Source organism: Oncorhynchus mykiss, chromosome 2 (genome assembly GCF_013265735.2).
Source record: "Oncorhynchus mykiss isolate Arlee chromosome 2, USDA_OmykA_1.1, whole genome shotgun sequence".
Classification (NCBI taxonomy): Eukaryota; Metazoa; Chordata; class Actinopteri; order Salmoniformes; family Salmonidae; genus Oncorhynchus; species Oncorhynchus mykiss.
In genome coordinates, this window is record NC_048566.1 from 77,838,567 (window position 1) to 77,855,609 (window position 17,043).

The 17,043-nt window shown below is 41.3% G+C and overlaps 1 protein-coding gene across 2 annotated transcripts in view; it reads left to right on the top strand.

The window, feature by feature from the left end:
* Positions 1 to 201: 201 nt before the first annotated feature.
* The window catches only part of LOC110502056 (genetic suppressor element 1-like), a 43,441-nt gene continuing 26,599 nt past the window's right edge, over positions 202 to 17,043 (top strand). The window contains exons 1-3 of one of the 2 annotated variants that reach the window (XM_036956070.1): positions 202 to 335; positions 14,512 to 14,688; positions 15,285 to 15,487. In XM_036956070.1, coding sequence (XP_036811965.1) covers positions 14,547 to 14,688; positions 15,285 to 15,487 — 345 coding nt within the window. In that variant the 5' untranslated portion in view covers positions 202 to 335; positions 14,512 to 14,546. Of the gene's footprint in view, positions 336 to 13,362; positions 13,659 to 14,511; positions 14,689 to 15,284; positions 15,488 to 17,043 lie in introns of those variants that run through there. The other variant, XM_036956064.1, reaches the window with a different exon arrangement.

The window sequence follows — 17,043 nt, forward strand, 5'->3', positions numbered from 1 at the left end:
TACTCTGTGTTGATTTAACACTGGAGAATTTGCTGTGTATCTTATCTGATCTATCAATCTGTGTCCTCGATGTCAGTCTGCAGCCGTGTCTCTAAGGGCGTGTCCATCTGAGCAGGTGCTTGCCCTCCCACCCTCTGCAACGAAGACCCGCCTCTCGATCGTGCAGCCGGAGCGAGCGAGAGAGAGCGAGAGCGTGTGTGTATGTGTGTGTGCGTGTGAGGCGGTAGCTGTTTCACACATCACTTTCATTTGAGTCTACGCCAAGGAACAGCGGTAGCCTATGGATATTTTTCTATACTGGGATTCATTTAAAAAGGAGTATTTGCATGTACGTGGTAAGTAGCCTAAAGTCATTGAAGTAGTATATGGGCGTTTAGTGTCCCCCTCGTTAATTTATGTTGTAGTCCTACGTGTGAAATATGTGTTATCGCTCCAGAAGTTCATTAAATCAGATAGAGGGAAAGATACACACTGCTGATGATGACTCGGCCGTCTTCATCTCTGCTCTTCATGAGGACTAGGTTACCGCTGTGTGCTTTGTCTGTAGTGAGGGGATGGATCTCTCTCAATCTCTCTCGATCTTGTTGTGTGTTTTACATGATTAATTTAATACCCGGGTATGATTATATTATAGAATTTAAGTCTAGACCAACCTATTGTCTATAATTGCTTGTGTGTAAATGTTTGCTGTGGAAGTTCAGTGGCTGCCAAACTAGTCCTTAGCCAGAGGGCCAAGCAAGACGTTTTGTTTAGCCGTGTGGTTGGAAAGGCATTGCTCCATGAAGACTATATACGCATCAGGTGATATGTTACATGAGTTCGTCTGTAGATAGACGGGACCTTAACAGCACCACTTTGTTTATCTGAGTTAATGCCACCGGCCTCATACAGCGGATCACGTTGCGTTGTGTGTAGGCCCTACACAGCCCGCAGGTGGAGTTCACAGACGCGCATGCACGCACACGCACACACACAACGGTGTGCCATGTGCTGCTGAGCTGCAAGCAGCTGTGTAGGGGGTAGAGTTGCCTACACTAAACCAACAACAATTCTGTCCTCTTCTGTTAAGGCTCTGGGGCCTCATTTATGAACGTTGCGTAAAAGTAGCATAGCCTTGTGCAAATGGGGGATATATGATGACGCTCTTATTCCTAACAAAAAGGTAGATAAATATAATACCAAGAGGCAATAATTTGCCGTTAATGAGAACAGCGAAAATCGATTTATTTTATCTTGGCATTTGAAATAATAATATATTTCTTCTTATTATTTAATTTCCTTGATAATCGCAGAATAAATTCCTCACCTTTTCCGTCTGTGATTGTTTCGTACTGGAGAAATAGCCTATAGGCCTACAAGTGAGGATAGGCTACCATTCGTCCCGTCTCTCACTTAATAATTAGACTCACTTCACAGTAGTAAATAGATGAACTAGTTCAAGTATTTTTCTCTATTCATCCGATCCGATCCGAAGCGCAGTTTAACGGTAGAACAGAGGTTCGCCCTTTCCGTTGGCATTGTAGGCTACATCTTAATACTGTAATGTCACATTTAACTAGTAGACAACCACTGTACTTAAGTACATTTACAATCTGATACTTTTAGACTCAAGTAGTAGTTTTCTAGGTTACTTTTACTTGGGTCATTTTATAAGGTATATTTACCTTTACTCAAATATGACAATTGAGTACTTTTTCCATCTCTGGGCCTAATTCAGGGTTAAAGATCAGCTGTTAAATTCGACTGTATACTGGTATTATCAGCCAGGTCACCCATGATACAAGTCAGTATACGATGTCCATCCGTGTCTGAAGATGTCGGGGAGATGACATGGAAACCTGCCACTAGGGGCAACAGTGAGCACTGTTACCTTCAAGTAAGTTTCGGTTTTGCTAGGCCATTGTGGACAGGGATGGCGGAGGGGTGTAGGCATCTGCCTCTGGTGACAATGGGTTGCATGTTAGAATCCAGGATAGAATATTGTTTTTGAGATTTTAGTTTTAAGCCTATCCCAAACCTTAACTCTACCTTAACCATTCTGAGTTAATAATGCCTAACCTTAACCATTCTGAGCTAATAATGCCTAACCTTAACCATTCTGAGTTAATAATGCCTAACCTTGACCATTCTGATTTAATAATGCCTAACCTTAACCATTCTGAGTTAATAATGCCTAACCTTGACCATTCTGAGTTAATAATGCCTAACCTTGACCATTCTGAGTTAATAATGCCTAACGACCATTCTGATTTAATAATGCCTAACCTTGACCATTCTGAGTTAATAATACCTAACCTTGACCATTCTGAGTTAATAATGCCTAACCTTGACCATTCTGAGTTAATAATGCCTAACCTTGAGATTACGGAGTTAATGCCTAAACTTAACCTTAAACACTCTGAAATTTGACGTTTGGAACAACATCAACATTTTTTGTTTGAGAAACATGGATGAACGTCTAATTCTGACATGAAACTATGAGAGCTCGTTTGTATTATAAATCCTGATACCTATGATATTAAACATTTCAAATAGATATAGCCTATCTATTTACTAGGATACTAGGTCCAATTAAGTAGATGCACATTGTAATTTGTTGTGGTAAACATGGCCACAAAGGTTGAGGAATATATTCTGCAAAGGTTATGATAATTGTATAAATAGGAAAACGATTCATATGTCTAATTTTAAATTCTAAAAATCAAACACAGATTTTCACTCTTCTCACTAATGGTAAATGGTTGCATTCTTGTTAATATATTTTCCTATTTTTAGCTTTTTGATTAATTATCTTTTCATCATATCTCCCATTTGCACAAAATCCTTACGTGCCAGCTTGCAATACAATATTTCAACCACCGAAGCGCAGTTTAACGGTAGAACAGAGGTTCGCCCTTTCCGTTGGCATTGTAGGCTACATCTTAATACTGTAATGTCACATTTAACTAGTAGACAATATTTCATTTATAAACATAATGAGGTATTGCTCCTATCGCACAGAAATACCGTAGCCTACCCATTCTGTCAAATATCTTACATAAACTACCAGTCATTTTACTGTGCTGGCAGAATGTTTTAATCTTTAGCAGGAGTGTATGCTGTATCTGTAAAATGACTGTCCGTTTCTGAACCAGAAAACAATGGCAAATTGAAATGGACCTATCAGCAGAACATTTGAATTTTCCCACAACCTAAATATGATGGACTACCCGCGAATTCAGAAAAATTGTAGGTCAGGCTATTCCAAAAAAAATACAATTAGAGTATTAACAGTAGTTACAATTCTATTTATCTTGTGTTTTTGTTCTACTTTACTTTTTTAAATAGTGCTATTGATATTCATTACTGCATTGTTGTGAAAGAGCAAGCAAAAAAGGCATTTCACTGTACTTGTGCACGTGACAATACAAACTTGAAACTTGATACATAGGCCTACTCAGTGATGTAAAGTACTTATTAAGTAAAAATACTTTAAAGTACAGCTTAAGTAGTTTTTTGGCATATCTGTATTTAACTTTACTATTTATATTTTGGACTACTTTTACTTTTACTTCACTACATTCCTAATGAAAATGATGTACTTTTTACTCCATACATTTTCCCTGGTATCCAAAAGTACTAGTTACAATTTCAATGCTTAGCAGTACAGGAAAAAGGTCAAATTCATACACTTATCAAGAGAATGTCCCTGGTCATCCCTACTACCTCTGATCTGGTGTACTCACTAAACATAAATACTTCCTTTGAAAATGATGTCTGAGTGTTGGAGTTGCCCCTGTCTGTCAAAAAAAAGTCATAAAAAAGGAAATTGTGCTGTCTGGTTTGCTATATATAAGGAATTTGATGTATAGCATGTATTTATACTTTGAGTACTTTTTCCACCACTGTACTTAAGTACATTTACAATCTGATACTTTTAGACTCAAGTAGTATTTTACTAGGTTACTTTTACTTGGGTCATTTTATAAGGTATCTTTACCTTTACTCAAATATGACAATTGAGTACTTTTTCCATCTCTGGGCCTAATTCAGGGTTAAAGATCAGCTGTTAAATTCGACTGTATACTGGTATTATCAGCCAGGTCACCCATGATACAAGTCAGTATACGATGTCCATCCGTGTCTGAAGATGTCGGGGAGATGACATGGAAACCTGCCACTAGGGGCAACAGTGAGCACTGTTACCTTCAAGTAAGTTTCGGTTTTGCTAGGCCATTGTGGACAGGGATGGCGGAGGGGTGTAGGCATCTGCCTCTGGTGACAATGGGTTGCATGTTAGAATCCAGGATAGAATATTGTTTTTGAGATTTTAGTTTTAAGCCTATCCCAAACCTTAACTCTACCTTAACCATTCTGAGTTAATAATGCCTAACCTTAACCATTCTGAGCTAATAATGCCTAACCTTAACCATTCTGAGTTAATAATGCCTAACCTTGACCATTCTGATTTAATAATGCCTAACCTTAACCATTCTGAGTTAATAATGCCTAACCTTGACCATTCTGAGTTAATAATGCCTAACCTTGACCATTCTGAGTTAATAATGCCTAACGACCATTCTGATTTAATAATGCCTAACCTTGACCATTCTGAGTTAATAATACCTAACCTTGACCATTCTGAGTTAATAATGCCTAACCTTGACCATTCTGAGTTAATAATGCCTAACCTTGAGATTACGGAGTTAATGCCTAAACTTAACCTTAAACACTCTGAAATTTGACGTTTGGAACAACATCAACATTTTTTGTTTGAGAAACATGGATGAACGTCTAATTCTGACATGAAACTATGAGAGCTCGTTTGTATTATAAATCCTGATACCTATGATATTAAACATTTCAAATAGATATAGCCTATCTATTTACTAGGATACTAGGTCCAATTAAGTAGATGCACATTGTAATTTGTTGTGGTAAACATGGCCACAAAGGTTGAGGAATATATTCTGCAAAGGTTATGATAATTGTATAAATAGGAAAACGATTCATATGTCTAATTTTAAATTCTAAAAATCAAACACAGATTTTCACTCTTCTCACTAATGGTAAATGGTTGCATTCTTGTTAATATATTTTCCTATTTTTAGCTTTTTGATTAATTATCTTTTCATCATATCTCCCATTTGCACAAAATCCTTACGTGCCAGCTTGCAATACAATATTTCAACCACTAGCAGATGTGTGTACACATGGCCTACATTTTTTGCGGGGAGGTGAACACATTGTCACATCAAGTAAATTTTTTATAAATGCTAACTTTTGTGTGTAAACTGGCGCACTACACTGGTCCTTTACCTTTCACTTCAATGAACAAAACAGTATAGGCCTATTCTATTTGAATCCTTACCTTTGCACTTTGATTTGGTATGATAATGATTGATTTACAAACAATTTACAAATGGTAAACAAGTGAACTAATAATGATTTATAAACTGATTATAAGCATACCATCTAATACATTGTTCTAGTTATGCTTTATAGCTCTTTATTCAAATTGAATACTATTACTACAGACAGTATTAAACACCTGTCTGTGGGGAGCGGTTTGTGTGTGGAGACAAGATGAGGATGATTCCACTATAGACTGCTGAGATACAGACAGTCAGTCCTAGGGCCTAAGGCTGGGTTATACCAGGTGGCTAACCACTCTGGCTAGACCACAACCTCCTGAGCAAACACAACATACATATACACAATCAGAGAATGCGAGAGAGCGAATATAGCACCGTTTCATAAGATCTCTCCTAATCCTGGAGACCATAAGAGAAACAGTGAGATTGCTGACAAACTGCCCATGGAAAGGTTTTAATCTGTTATCTTCCCTCAATGGGAGACTCCAGGAACAGTCATATCACAATTCTACAACTTCCCCCTTCATTGCTCTCTTCTTCCCTGGTTTATGGTTAATCTGGGTTAATAGCTTAAGGGCACATGAAAAGATTTTTCACCTAGTCGGTTCAGGGATTCAAACCAGCAACCTTTTGGTTACTGACCCAACACTCTTAACTGTTAACCTATCTAGTCCTGTCAGATCAGTGTTCAAAACAGAAGATAAACTTGTCAGGGAAAGAGGATGAGGAAAAGATGCGATTCAAAACTATTAGGACACAGCCTCCTGTTCTGATGATTGGCCAGATATCTATGCAGGTCCCTTGTGGGCCATGTTTTACTAGCTTTCTATCCTCTCTCTCTCTCTCTCTCTCTCTCTCTCTCTCTCTCTCTCACTCACTCACTCACTCACTCACTCACTCACTCACTCACTCACTCACTCACTCACTCACTCACTCACTCACTCACTCACTCACTCTCAATTAAATTTCAATTAAGGGCTTTATTGTCATGGGAAACAAAGCAAGTGAAGTAGATAATAAACAAAAATGAACAGTAAACATTACACTTACAGAAGTAAAAAAAAGAAAGACATTTCAAATGTCATATTATGTCTTTATACAGCGTTGTAACGATGTGCAAATAGTTAACCTTTTCACATGTACCAACACACGGGTGAGATCATTCTACAGTGGTCCCTGTAGCGTACGCTCCAACCGGTGTGATCATTCTACAGTGGTCCCTGCAGCGTACGCTCCAACCGGTGTGATCATTCTACAGTGGTCCCTGCAGCGTACGCTCCAACCGGTGTGATCATTCTACAGTGGTCCCTGCAGCGTACGCTCCAACCGGTGTGATCATTCTACAGTGGTCCCTCTAGCGTACGCTCCAACCGGTGTGATCATTCTACAGTGGTCCCTGCAGCGTACGCTCCAACCGGTGTGATCATTCTGTAGTGGTCCCTGCAGCGTACGCTCCAACTGGTGTGATCATTCTACAGTGGTCCCTGCAGCGTACGCTCCAACCGGTGTGATCATTCTACAGTGGTCCCTGTAGCGTACGCTCCAACCGGTGTGAGTAGAACGTTTATTTAGAACGGCCAGTGTCACACAACCACCAGCATTTGAGCTGGCCACACTTTTTTCAGAAACTATTTACACAAACACAGTCCTTACAAAGCTATGTCCAGAATGTTCAGACATTCACAGAAGTATCTATAGCATAACACAATCATCCTAACCGGAAAAAGATAGGCTACATTTGTCCGAGCGCTAACTGAGGAAAGTAACACAAGCGGTCATATTTGTATAACTCTTGCTGACAAACTACAATATGAATTAGCTAATAGAAATGACTATTTATAATTCATCACATCACGGGTAATAATTGAGTAAAACACTCTCTAGAAATGGAAAGTTTCTGCACGCTGCCATGCTTTTTTCCCCTCACAGAAACCAAAGGTAATAAGAGGAGACACGATGAGTTTGGTCTGTTTATAGTATGGGGGGGGGGGGGGGGGGGGGGGTGGTGTTGTCTACCATCGTTCACATCCCACCATTCATTTCCAGAAGTCCTCAAAAAATTAGTGAACCCTTACTCACCTCATTTTGTTATAGCATCTTTGGTCCAACAGACGATTACATGAAACCCAGAATATATTGTATGTCAGTCAACAAACATGGCTCCACACACTTAGCTGGAATTAGCTTGGCTCATCATAATCAGTACAACCTTCAAAAAAGTATTTTACACACATAATATGTGCCCATTACAATCTATGCAAGAATTGGAATGAATGATTTGTCACTTGTAATTGAAAACATGTGAATAAAACAGTAAATATATAAATAATTACCACACAAAACATTTTCTGATAGTGATTTATTGATATAAATGACGCGTGCCGACAGTCAATTACGTAACCTCTCACTCCCACTCTGAGCCATTCAGTGTGTTGTTAATGTATGTAGCTAATGAGCTAAGCTGTACCATTAGCAATGTCTTTCAAAAAGAGACAACTCACAAATGTGGAAATTCTGGAGATTTCTGAGTCTGAAAGTCAGGAATCAGATTCTGACAGTGAGGAGCTGCCCCCCAACCTTGTAGCCATTGAGAACCCTAAATCTGAGGATCCCTTGTCCACTGACGAAGTCCCAGGTCACTTGAAGATGCTGGTGGTGATGGAGGCAGACCGACAGTGGATGAAGTACAGGAGCACCACACCCCTCGGCGCCCATCCACTGGGGGATCGTCCTGCTGCAGACAATCCCCTACGCCTCACTGCACAGCATTTTCCCCGCAAAGTCCCTCAAACTGCTGCTCAAGGTAGTTGCACACAGAGGCACTGCCAAGTCTGCCTGTATGGCACCAGGAGAAGTAAGCAGAGGAAGTGAACAAAATACATGTGTTTAGCTTGTGATACACCTCTATGTATTTCACCATGCTTTGAGGAGTATCACATGCTCAAGCATTATTGAGCACATCTGCAGCAATTAGTGACTGACTGACCTGACAGGTGACTTGACAGGTGACCTGCCATGATACTATGACTTTAGAGGTGGAGGTGGAAATGCAGTTGTTGTTCAGTCACTGCATGAATATTAAATATGAGTTATGCATATTTCCAGTTTTTTTTCCCTCTAGTAAAACAAGTTGTTGTTGAACCAACCACCAATACGGCATATTGGCCTGTGTTTTCTTGCTGTGTTTTCATCCAGTATAATTCTAGCCTAAAATGACATACCAAATCTAACTGCCTGTTGCTCAAGCCCTGAAGCAAGGATATGCGTATTCTTGGTACCATTTGAAAGGAAACACATTGAAATTTGTGGAAATGTGAATTGAATGTAGGAGAATATATCACAATATATCTGATAGAAGAAAATACAAAGAAAAAAACAACCAGTCTTTTTCTACGACCATCTTTGAAATGCAAGAGAAAAGTCCCAGTTCTAGTCATCACTCTGGATGTAATTCCAATGGTGTCCACAAGATGGCAGCGGTGTATGTGCAAAGTTTCAGACAGATAATTTATGAGCTTTCTCCATGACATTTAGTGTTAAGTCACCCAGGTACATTTGGACAAATTGTGAAGGAGACCTTTGCATTCATATTTTATTTTTCTGCAAGAATATCGTCAAATCTGTATATTGGACTTTGATTTAGCTTTTCCAGAATTAGCAGCCATTTTATAAGTTCAATATTTGCAAAACAACCAGTTTTCATAACTTCATAACTCTGAATATTCATAGAATTTTTGTCCAAAAGGAAAAGGCATGCTGTCGCAAAAGGTTAGCACCTACGTTTTGCGACAGACACAAGGTTTCCGGTTACTCCCGTAAATCCAGTTCATTGGCTATCTAGCTAGCTTTGTTTGAACCCGATTGGTGCTGATGTGACAAAGATACAGTCGATCAAATGAAGACCGGCTGCGTCATTGTCGTGCCATGAAGGCATCGCTCTCTGACCAAATATGGTGTCCTATAGGACATACTACACCCCTAATGATATAGTGAAGTCTGGTTACGTTCTAGGATCTCTGAGGGAATAGATACGAATGTGATTTGACTGGTTGAAACAACATTTAGGGTTAGATTATCACAGATTCCTTTCTTTGCGAATTGAACGAGTGGAAATAAGAAATCGATCGTGCATGCTATATGGACATTTTTAAGATATGAAAAATGATTTTATTTAACAAATTGACACCTCATGTTATTTCTGGGACCCTTTGGATGATAAATCAGAGCAGAATGTAAGTACACATTTCACTCTCAGAGGTGAATTTATCAAACCTATCGTGGTGAATAAAGTGTTTTGTTGTTAGGAGCTCTCCTCAAACAATTGCATGGCATTTTTTTGCAGTAATAGCTACTGTAAATTGGACAATGCAGTTAAATTAACAACAATTTAAGCTTTCAGCCGATATAAGACACTTATATGTACCAACATTAGTTGTTTCTCTAAAATCTGCAGATTCATCTCTCTGTAGGTGATGGCTTTGTTATGGAAGGTTTGTGAATCGCTTCCTTTTAGGTGGTTGTAGAATTTAATGTCTCTTTTCTGAACTTTGTTAATTAGCGGGTATCAGCGGGTATCAACCTAATTCTGCTCTGCATGCATTATTTGGTGTTTTACGTTGTACACAGAGGATATTTTTGCACAATTCTGCATGCATTCTCAATGTGGTGTTTGTCCCATTTTGTGAATTCTTGGTTGATGAATAAATCGAACTTAATATGTTTCTCTAAATGTACATATTTTATGTGAGGATAACCAAAGATAGAGAACATTGAGTGATTGAACTAATTAGAAGTATTTTAATCTCCTTACACTTCCTATCTTGTCACATGGCTCTGTTTTTAGTGCGTTGTGGGTAATTCAACATTTTAAAACTTTGTGATTGTTTTACACAATGTTGCATGTTTGAAGATAGAAAATAATACTTCTAAATAGTAGTATTAATCAGTTTGTTGTGCCATGGGACATAATGGATCATGTTGAAAGGATATCCAAAATGACATGCAAAATGATCATCAATGATGAGACGACCCATTGACACATTTCCAACTTTTAATGCCCGCTGTAAAACCTCTACTCTGCCCGCCAAAATGGGTTAAATAAACTGGCAAATGGTCAGATACATAAATTAATGAAAATACACCAGAAGAAGTGATCTAGACAGGATTTGAAACACCAAAATAGTGTTTTCAACCTTTTCTGGTAGGGCTCCCAGTCCCTGGCAAGATGTTGCACAACACTTGATTAAGTGGTGTTACAACATACCGTGTCATGTTTCAAAACATCTCAGGATTGTGTGTTTCGATACTCCAGCAAAGTTAAGGTTTAGTCTCCTTTGTGTTGGTAGCAGCTCAGTTGCCACTAGTTTTGCTGTTACAAAACACTTAATTTTAACAGTGCACATATCGGTGGGGGGTTTAAATAGAGGGTGGCAGGTAGTCTACCACTTACATTTCTTATCGAGAGTGACTTTCAGCAGTGAATGCATACATTTCCCCTTTACTGGTCCCCCATGGGAATCAAACCCACAACCCTAGCATTGTAGCACTATGCTCTACCAACTGAGCCATACAGTATTCGAACTAGGTCGCTGGTCCCTCAGCTGACAAGGTGAAGAATCTGTTGATGTGCCTTTGACCCTCATTGTCTCCAGGGGCACCGTACTACTACGTCTGACAATGAAGAAAGCCCAGTACTGCCAGGACATTGATGGTTTACCTAACAAATGATTTGGACTTTATACATGGAGTGTGTGACTCTCTTTGTTTTGATAGCTTCCAGTTTATTCATCGTTATTCAGCACCTCTACACTAAATCATTTTCTCTGGGTGTGTGCCAGCTCATGCTTTTTATATGACCTTGTAAAATAACACATTTCATTGCACCTACAGTATCTTGTATATGTGACAATAAAACATAAATATATGTTTTTATGTTTGCACTCTGTTTAGTTATCCACTAGTATATAGTTTTTGCTAACATGCTACTGTAGATGTACTAAACCCTACATTTCCTCAGCTGCTCAGCGTTGAAGATGCTAGCTGGCAGTGTTGTCCCTGGAGATTAGATGATTAGGGCCATACGTTGTGTGATAAATGATACACAAATACTGAGTCAGCAGGTAGTGTGTGTGTGCATTTGCGTACGTGTGCGTTTGCGTGCCTGCGTGTGTGCGCTTAAGATGTCAGTGTAACTGACATCATTATGTTATGTGATTGTGAGGCTGTTAACTCAACATATTAAAATTCCCCAGGCACACACACGCACACATTGTACTGAATGATGTTATAGACATGTTTACAAGGGTTGTAAATGTGTTTGGCTCAGAATCTACTCTCTAAGTCAGTGGAACATAAAATACTCTGCCAGCTACTGTATAACACTGACATGGAGGGAGGAGGGATATGTGTTTACAGAGGAGGGATATCTGTTTACAGAAGAGGGAGATGTGTTTACAGAAGAGGGAGATGTGTTTACAGAGGAGGGAGATGTGTTTACAGAAGAGGGAGATGTGTTTACAGAAGAGGGAGATGTGTTTACAGAGGAGGGAGATGTGTTTAATTTTTTTTTTTTAACCAGGCAAGTCAGTTAAGAACAAATTCTTATATTCAATGACAGCCTAGGAACAGTGGGTTAACTGCCTGTTCAGGGGCAGAACGACAGATTTGTATCTTGTCAGCTCGGGGGTTTGAACTTGCAACCTTCCGGTTACTAGTCCAACGCTCTAACGACTAGGCTACCCTGCTGCTAGGCTACCCTGATGTGTTTACGGAGGAGGGAGATGTGTTTACAGAGGAGGGAGATGTGTTTACGGAGGAGGGAGATGTGTTTACAGAAGAGGGAAATGTGTTTACGGAGGAGGGAGATGTGTTTACGGAGGAGGGAGATGTGTTTACGGAGGAGGGAGATGTGTTTACGGAGGAGGGAGATGTGTTTACGGAGGAGGGAGAGGTGTTTACGGAGGAGGGAGATGTGTTTACGGAGGAGGGAGAGGTGTTTACGGAGGAGGGAGATGTGTTTACGGAGGAGGGAAATGTGTTTACGGAGGAGGGAAATGTGTTTACGGAGGAGGGAGATGTGTTTACGGAGGAGGGAGAGGTGTTTACGGAGGAGGGAGATGTGTTTACGGAGGAGGGAAATGTGTTTACGGAGGAGGGAAATGTGTTTACGGAGGAGGGAGATGTGTTTACGGAGGAGGGAAATGTGTTTACGGAGGAGGGAAATGTGTTTACGGAGGAGGGAGATGTGTTTACGGAGGAGGGAGATGTGTTTACGGAGGAGGGAGAGGTGTTTACGGAGGAGGGAGATGTGTTTACGGAGGAGGGAGAGGTGTTTACGGAGGAGGGAGATGTGTTTACGGAGGAGGGAGATGTATTTACGCTCTGTGTTTGTGTGTGTGTGTGTGTTCCATTCTCTTCCGTGGTGTAATGACAGAGCAGGAAATAACACACATATACACTGTAATTGCTTGTTCTCCAATCCTAATGACACACACACGCACACACATTCACACACACGTGTACACACACACACGCGCAGACACACACGCATACACACAAACACAAATGCAGAAAAACACACACACACTTCAGCTTTTATGAGCTGAGAGGGCAGAGCAGGTGCCACACAGTGTGTGTGTGAGAGACAGAGAGCTGAGTTGTTTCTTGTTTATACCGTATGTGTCTAAAGTGCTGGGCTGTCATGTTGTCCACTCTAAACACTTCACCGTCCCTCATCAGCCTCTGTCCCCCTGACCACGCATAGACTCGGGTGATAGGTCACTGTCAGGGCCCCTGCAGCAGACAGGGTGGATTGGTGGAGACAGAGTGATGGATGAAGTTTACCTCTCCTCCTCCCTCCATCCTCCTCCTCCTGTTCCTCCTCATACTTAGGAGGGGGTAAGAATGAGGGGGAGGAGAGAGGGAGAAGAGGGGAGTGGAGGTATGAGAGGGAGGGGGTAGACAGAAAGTGGGAGTGGGAGAAAGGGGGAGAGAAAGTGAGAGTAGGAGGGGTATAGAGAGGATAGAGATAGAGAGGAGAGGAAGAAAGATAAGGGAGGGGGACAGAATGAGGGAATCACGTGACAGTGTAGCAGCTGCACAACTGAGAGGGCTGTTCCTGGAGGAGAGAGAGAGCGACAGAGAGAGAGAGAGAGAGAGTGAAAGAACAAGAGAGAGTGGGGCGAGAGAGAAGAAATGAGAGGGAGAGAGAGGGAACGTGAAGAGGAGTGAGCGAGTGTGAAAGGGAAAAAGAGCGTGAGGGAGAGAGAAAAGATAATGCAAGCAGGAAGAACACGGAGCCAGCCGGTGAGTGTGTTTGTTTGTTGTATGTCAGTTTGTTTGTGTGCATGCTGTGTGCATGTGTGCGTGTGCGTGTGTGCATGGTGTGTGTGTGGTGAGCATGTGTATCAGTGTGTATGTGTTTGTATGAGAGAAAAAGAGACACACTGAGTGAGAGAGAGAAAGATAAATGAGCCAAAGAGAACATGGAAGGGAAATATGTGTGTTAGAGAGTGTGCATGTTTGTTTTGCTAAATAAGCATGTGAGTGAAACAGAGATAAACAGAGAGAGAGAGGTGAGAGAGAGGAGGGTAAAGGAGGGGGATAGGAGAGAGATAGAAGAGGGTACAGGAGGGAGAGAGAGAGAGGAGAGAGAGGATATGACGATGTCTCAACAAACAGGCAGCCGTAAGGATCAGAGCCTTTGCTGTGTGTGTGTGTGTGTGTGTGTGTGTGTGTGTGTGTGTGCCTAGGTGGGGGTGGGGCAGTATATAGCTGTATGTGGGTCACTGGGAGGGCAGTGGGGGAACACAAATTATGTTAGAATTGTGCGTGTGTGTGTGTGTGTTTGTTAGAATTTGTGTGTGTGTGTGTGTGTGTGTGTGTCATGGCTCTGACAGACTAACCCGACCTCTGACCTGATACTTCACCTCAGTGTCTGCTCTTTCCCCATCTCAGAGCTAACACACACACACACACACACACACACACACACACACACACACAGCCTCTCAGTAGCTCCCTCGCTTTCTCTTTCCCACACACACATTGTTGTATTACAATAGAGAAGAAATATTCTTCTCCCTTTCCTTTCTTTCACTACCCTCCTGTCCCTCATTTCACTTTTTTGTCCACCCTTCCATCCTCTCTATCTCTCCAGGTATGAGCCATTAGTCGAAGTTGCGGTCATTAGGAATGATCTCCACGCCAACTCGCACCACGGCCACGGTCAGCCCTCTCACCCCGCTAGCCAATGGGAGTGCGGCTGCTCAGTCTGCTCACTCTGGATTCGCTGCCGCCCTCCGTCAATTGGCCAAACAGGCTGAAGATCCCAGAGGTGAGCACTGTGACCCCGCCTCTCTCGTCTTACCTCAGGAAATCAATAACATCTATTCTATTCACACCCAAAATCCATCCATCATCTACAGTCTCCTCCCTCCTACCCGCTCACTCTTCCCCTCTTTCCTTTCCATCGATCTGACATCAGATTCATGTCCAACCGTGCTGCTATTGTGTGTTTGTGTGTGTGCGTGTGCATGTGTAGGTGTGTGTTTGTGTGTTAGCTCCTAATGGAGGTAATTACCCACAATTACACTCTCCCTCTCTCCCTCTCTTTCCTTCTCTCTCACTGCTTCTCACTGTATCTCTCACACTCTCTCCTTATACTCTATCCCTTATACTATCTCACTCTCTTCCATTTGTTTTTCAGGCATCACTCTACCCTGCCATCTCGCTCCACCCTCATTCCTCTCAGATGAGCCCCATTAGCTGCGTTTGAGTGTGTTGATTAGTGTTATGTCTCGTTTTTACAGTAATGGCTTTCTGATGGCCTTTCTACCTTGCTATTCCTCTCTCTTTCTCTCTCGTGCGCTCTCTATCTATCCAACTCTCTCTGTCGCTCTCTCTTGTTCTATCCATCCATCCCTCCCCTAGGTTCTTCTCCCAGTAGTGAGTCTTCAGTCTCCTCTCCAGCCACCTGTCTCAGTAATTCAGTCACCACTCCTAAGAGGGGGTTGCCAGGGCCACTCCAGACCTCAAGTGGGGTAGACAGCCTTCCCTCCACCCCTCCTGGAGTAACCATCGCCCCAACTCACAGCAAGACCAGCAACATTCTCTGTATAGGAGAAGGGCACCAGGTAAGAAGAAACGGTCCCGCTTTATTTGAAGTGCATCTTATGAAGGCTTTATAAAGCACTGCATAGATGCTTCACAAATCATCTATAACTGTATATCATGCTCTATAGAGTTTCATAATGTGGCAGAACTGTGTGACATAACCATCCATTTAGTTGTTCACATTTATTGATCCTTTATGAAGAATGAAATATGTTTATAGATGATTTGTCACCCATTTATGTGTTTTGTATTTGTATTTATTATGGATCCCCATTAGGTGCTTCCAGAGCAGCAGCTACTCTTCCTGGGGTTTATTATGGATCCCCATTAGGTGCTTCCAGAGCAGCAGCTACTCTTCCTGGGGTTTATTATGGATCCCCATTAGGTGCTGCCAGAGCAGCAGCTACTCTTCCTGGGATCCAGCAAAATTAAGGCAGTTTATACCATTAAAAAAAAAACATTACAATACATTCACAGATTTCACATATGCCTGTTCTGGACTTGGGGACTGTGAAAAGACCTCTGGTGGCATGTCTTGTTGGGTATGCATGGGTCCGAGCTGTGTGTTAGTAGTTCAAAGAGACAGCTCAGTGTAATTCAACATGTCAATACCTCTCATAAATACAAGTAATGATGAAGTCATCATCATTATTGAGCCAGGAGAGATTGATATGCATATTATTAATATTAGCTCTCTGTGCACATCCAAGGGCCAGCCGTGCTGCCATGTTCTGAGCCAATTGCAAGTACTTTTTTTGTGGCACCTGACCACATGACTGAACAGTAGTTCAGGTGCGACAAAACTAGGGCCTGTAGGACCTACCTTGATGATAGTGCGGTTAAGAAGGGAGAGCTTTGTTATGGACAGACTTCTCCCCATCTTAGCTACTGTTGTATCAGTATGTTTTGACCGTGACAGTTTACAATCCAGGGTAACTCCAAGCAGTTTAGTCACCTCAACTTGCCCAATTTCCAAATAATTTATTACAATATTTAGTTGAGGGTTATGGTTTAGTGAAGGATTTGTCCCAAATAAAATGGTTTTAATTTTATAATTATTTAAGACTAACTTATTCCTTGCCACCCACTCTGAAACGAACTGCAGCTCTTTAAGTGTTGCAGTCATTTCAGTCACTGTATTTGCTGACGTGTATAATGTTGAGTCATCCGCATGCATAGACACACTGGCTTTACTCAAGGCCAGTACCATGTAATCAGTAAAGATTGAAAAAAGTAAGGGGCCTAGACAGCTGCTCTGGAGAATTCCTGATTCTACTTGGATTATGTTGGTCCAGGCGTCCATTGTTTTATTAGACAGGTAACTCTTTATCCACCATATAGCAGGGGTTGTAAAGCCATAACACATACGTTTTTCCAGCAGCAGACTACGATCAATAATGTCAAAAGCCACACTGAAGTCTAACGAAACAACTCCCACAATCATTTTATCATCAATTTCTCTAAGCCAATCATCAGTCATTTGTATAGGTGCTGTGCTTGTTGAATGTCCTTCCCTATAAGCATGCTGAAAGTTTGTTGTCAATATGTTTACTGCATTGCATTGTATCTGGTCAAA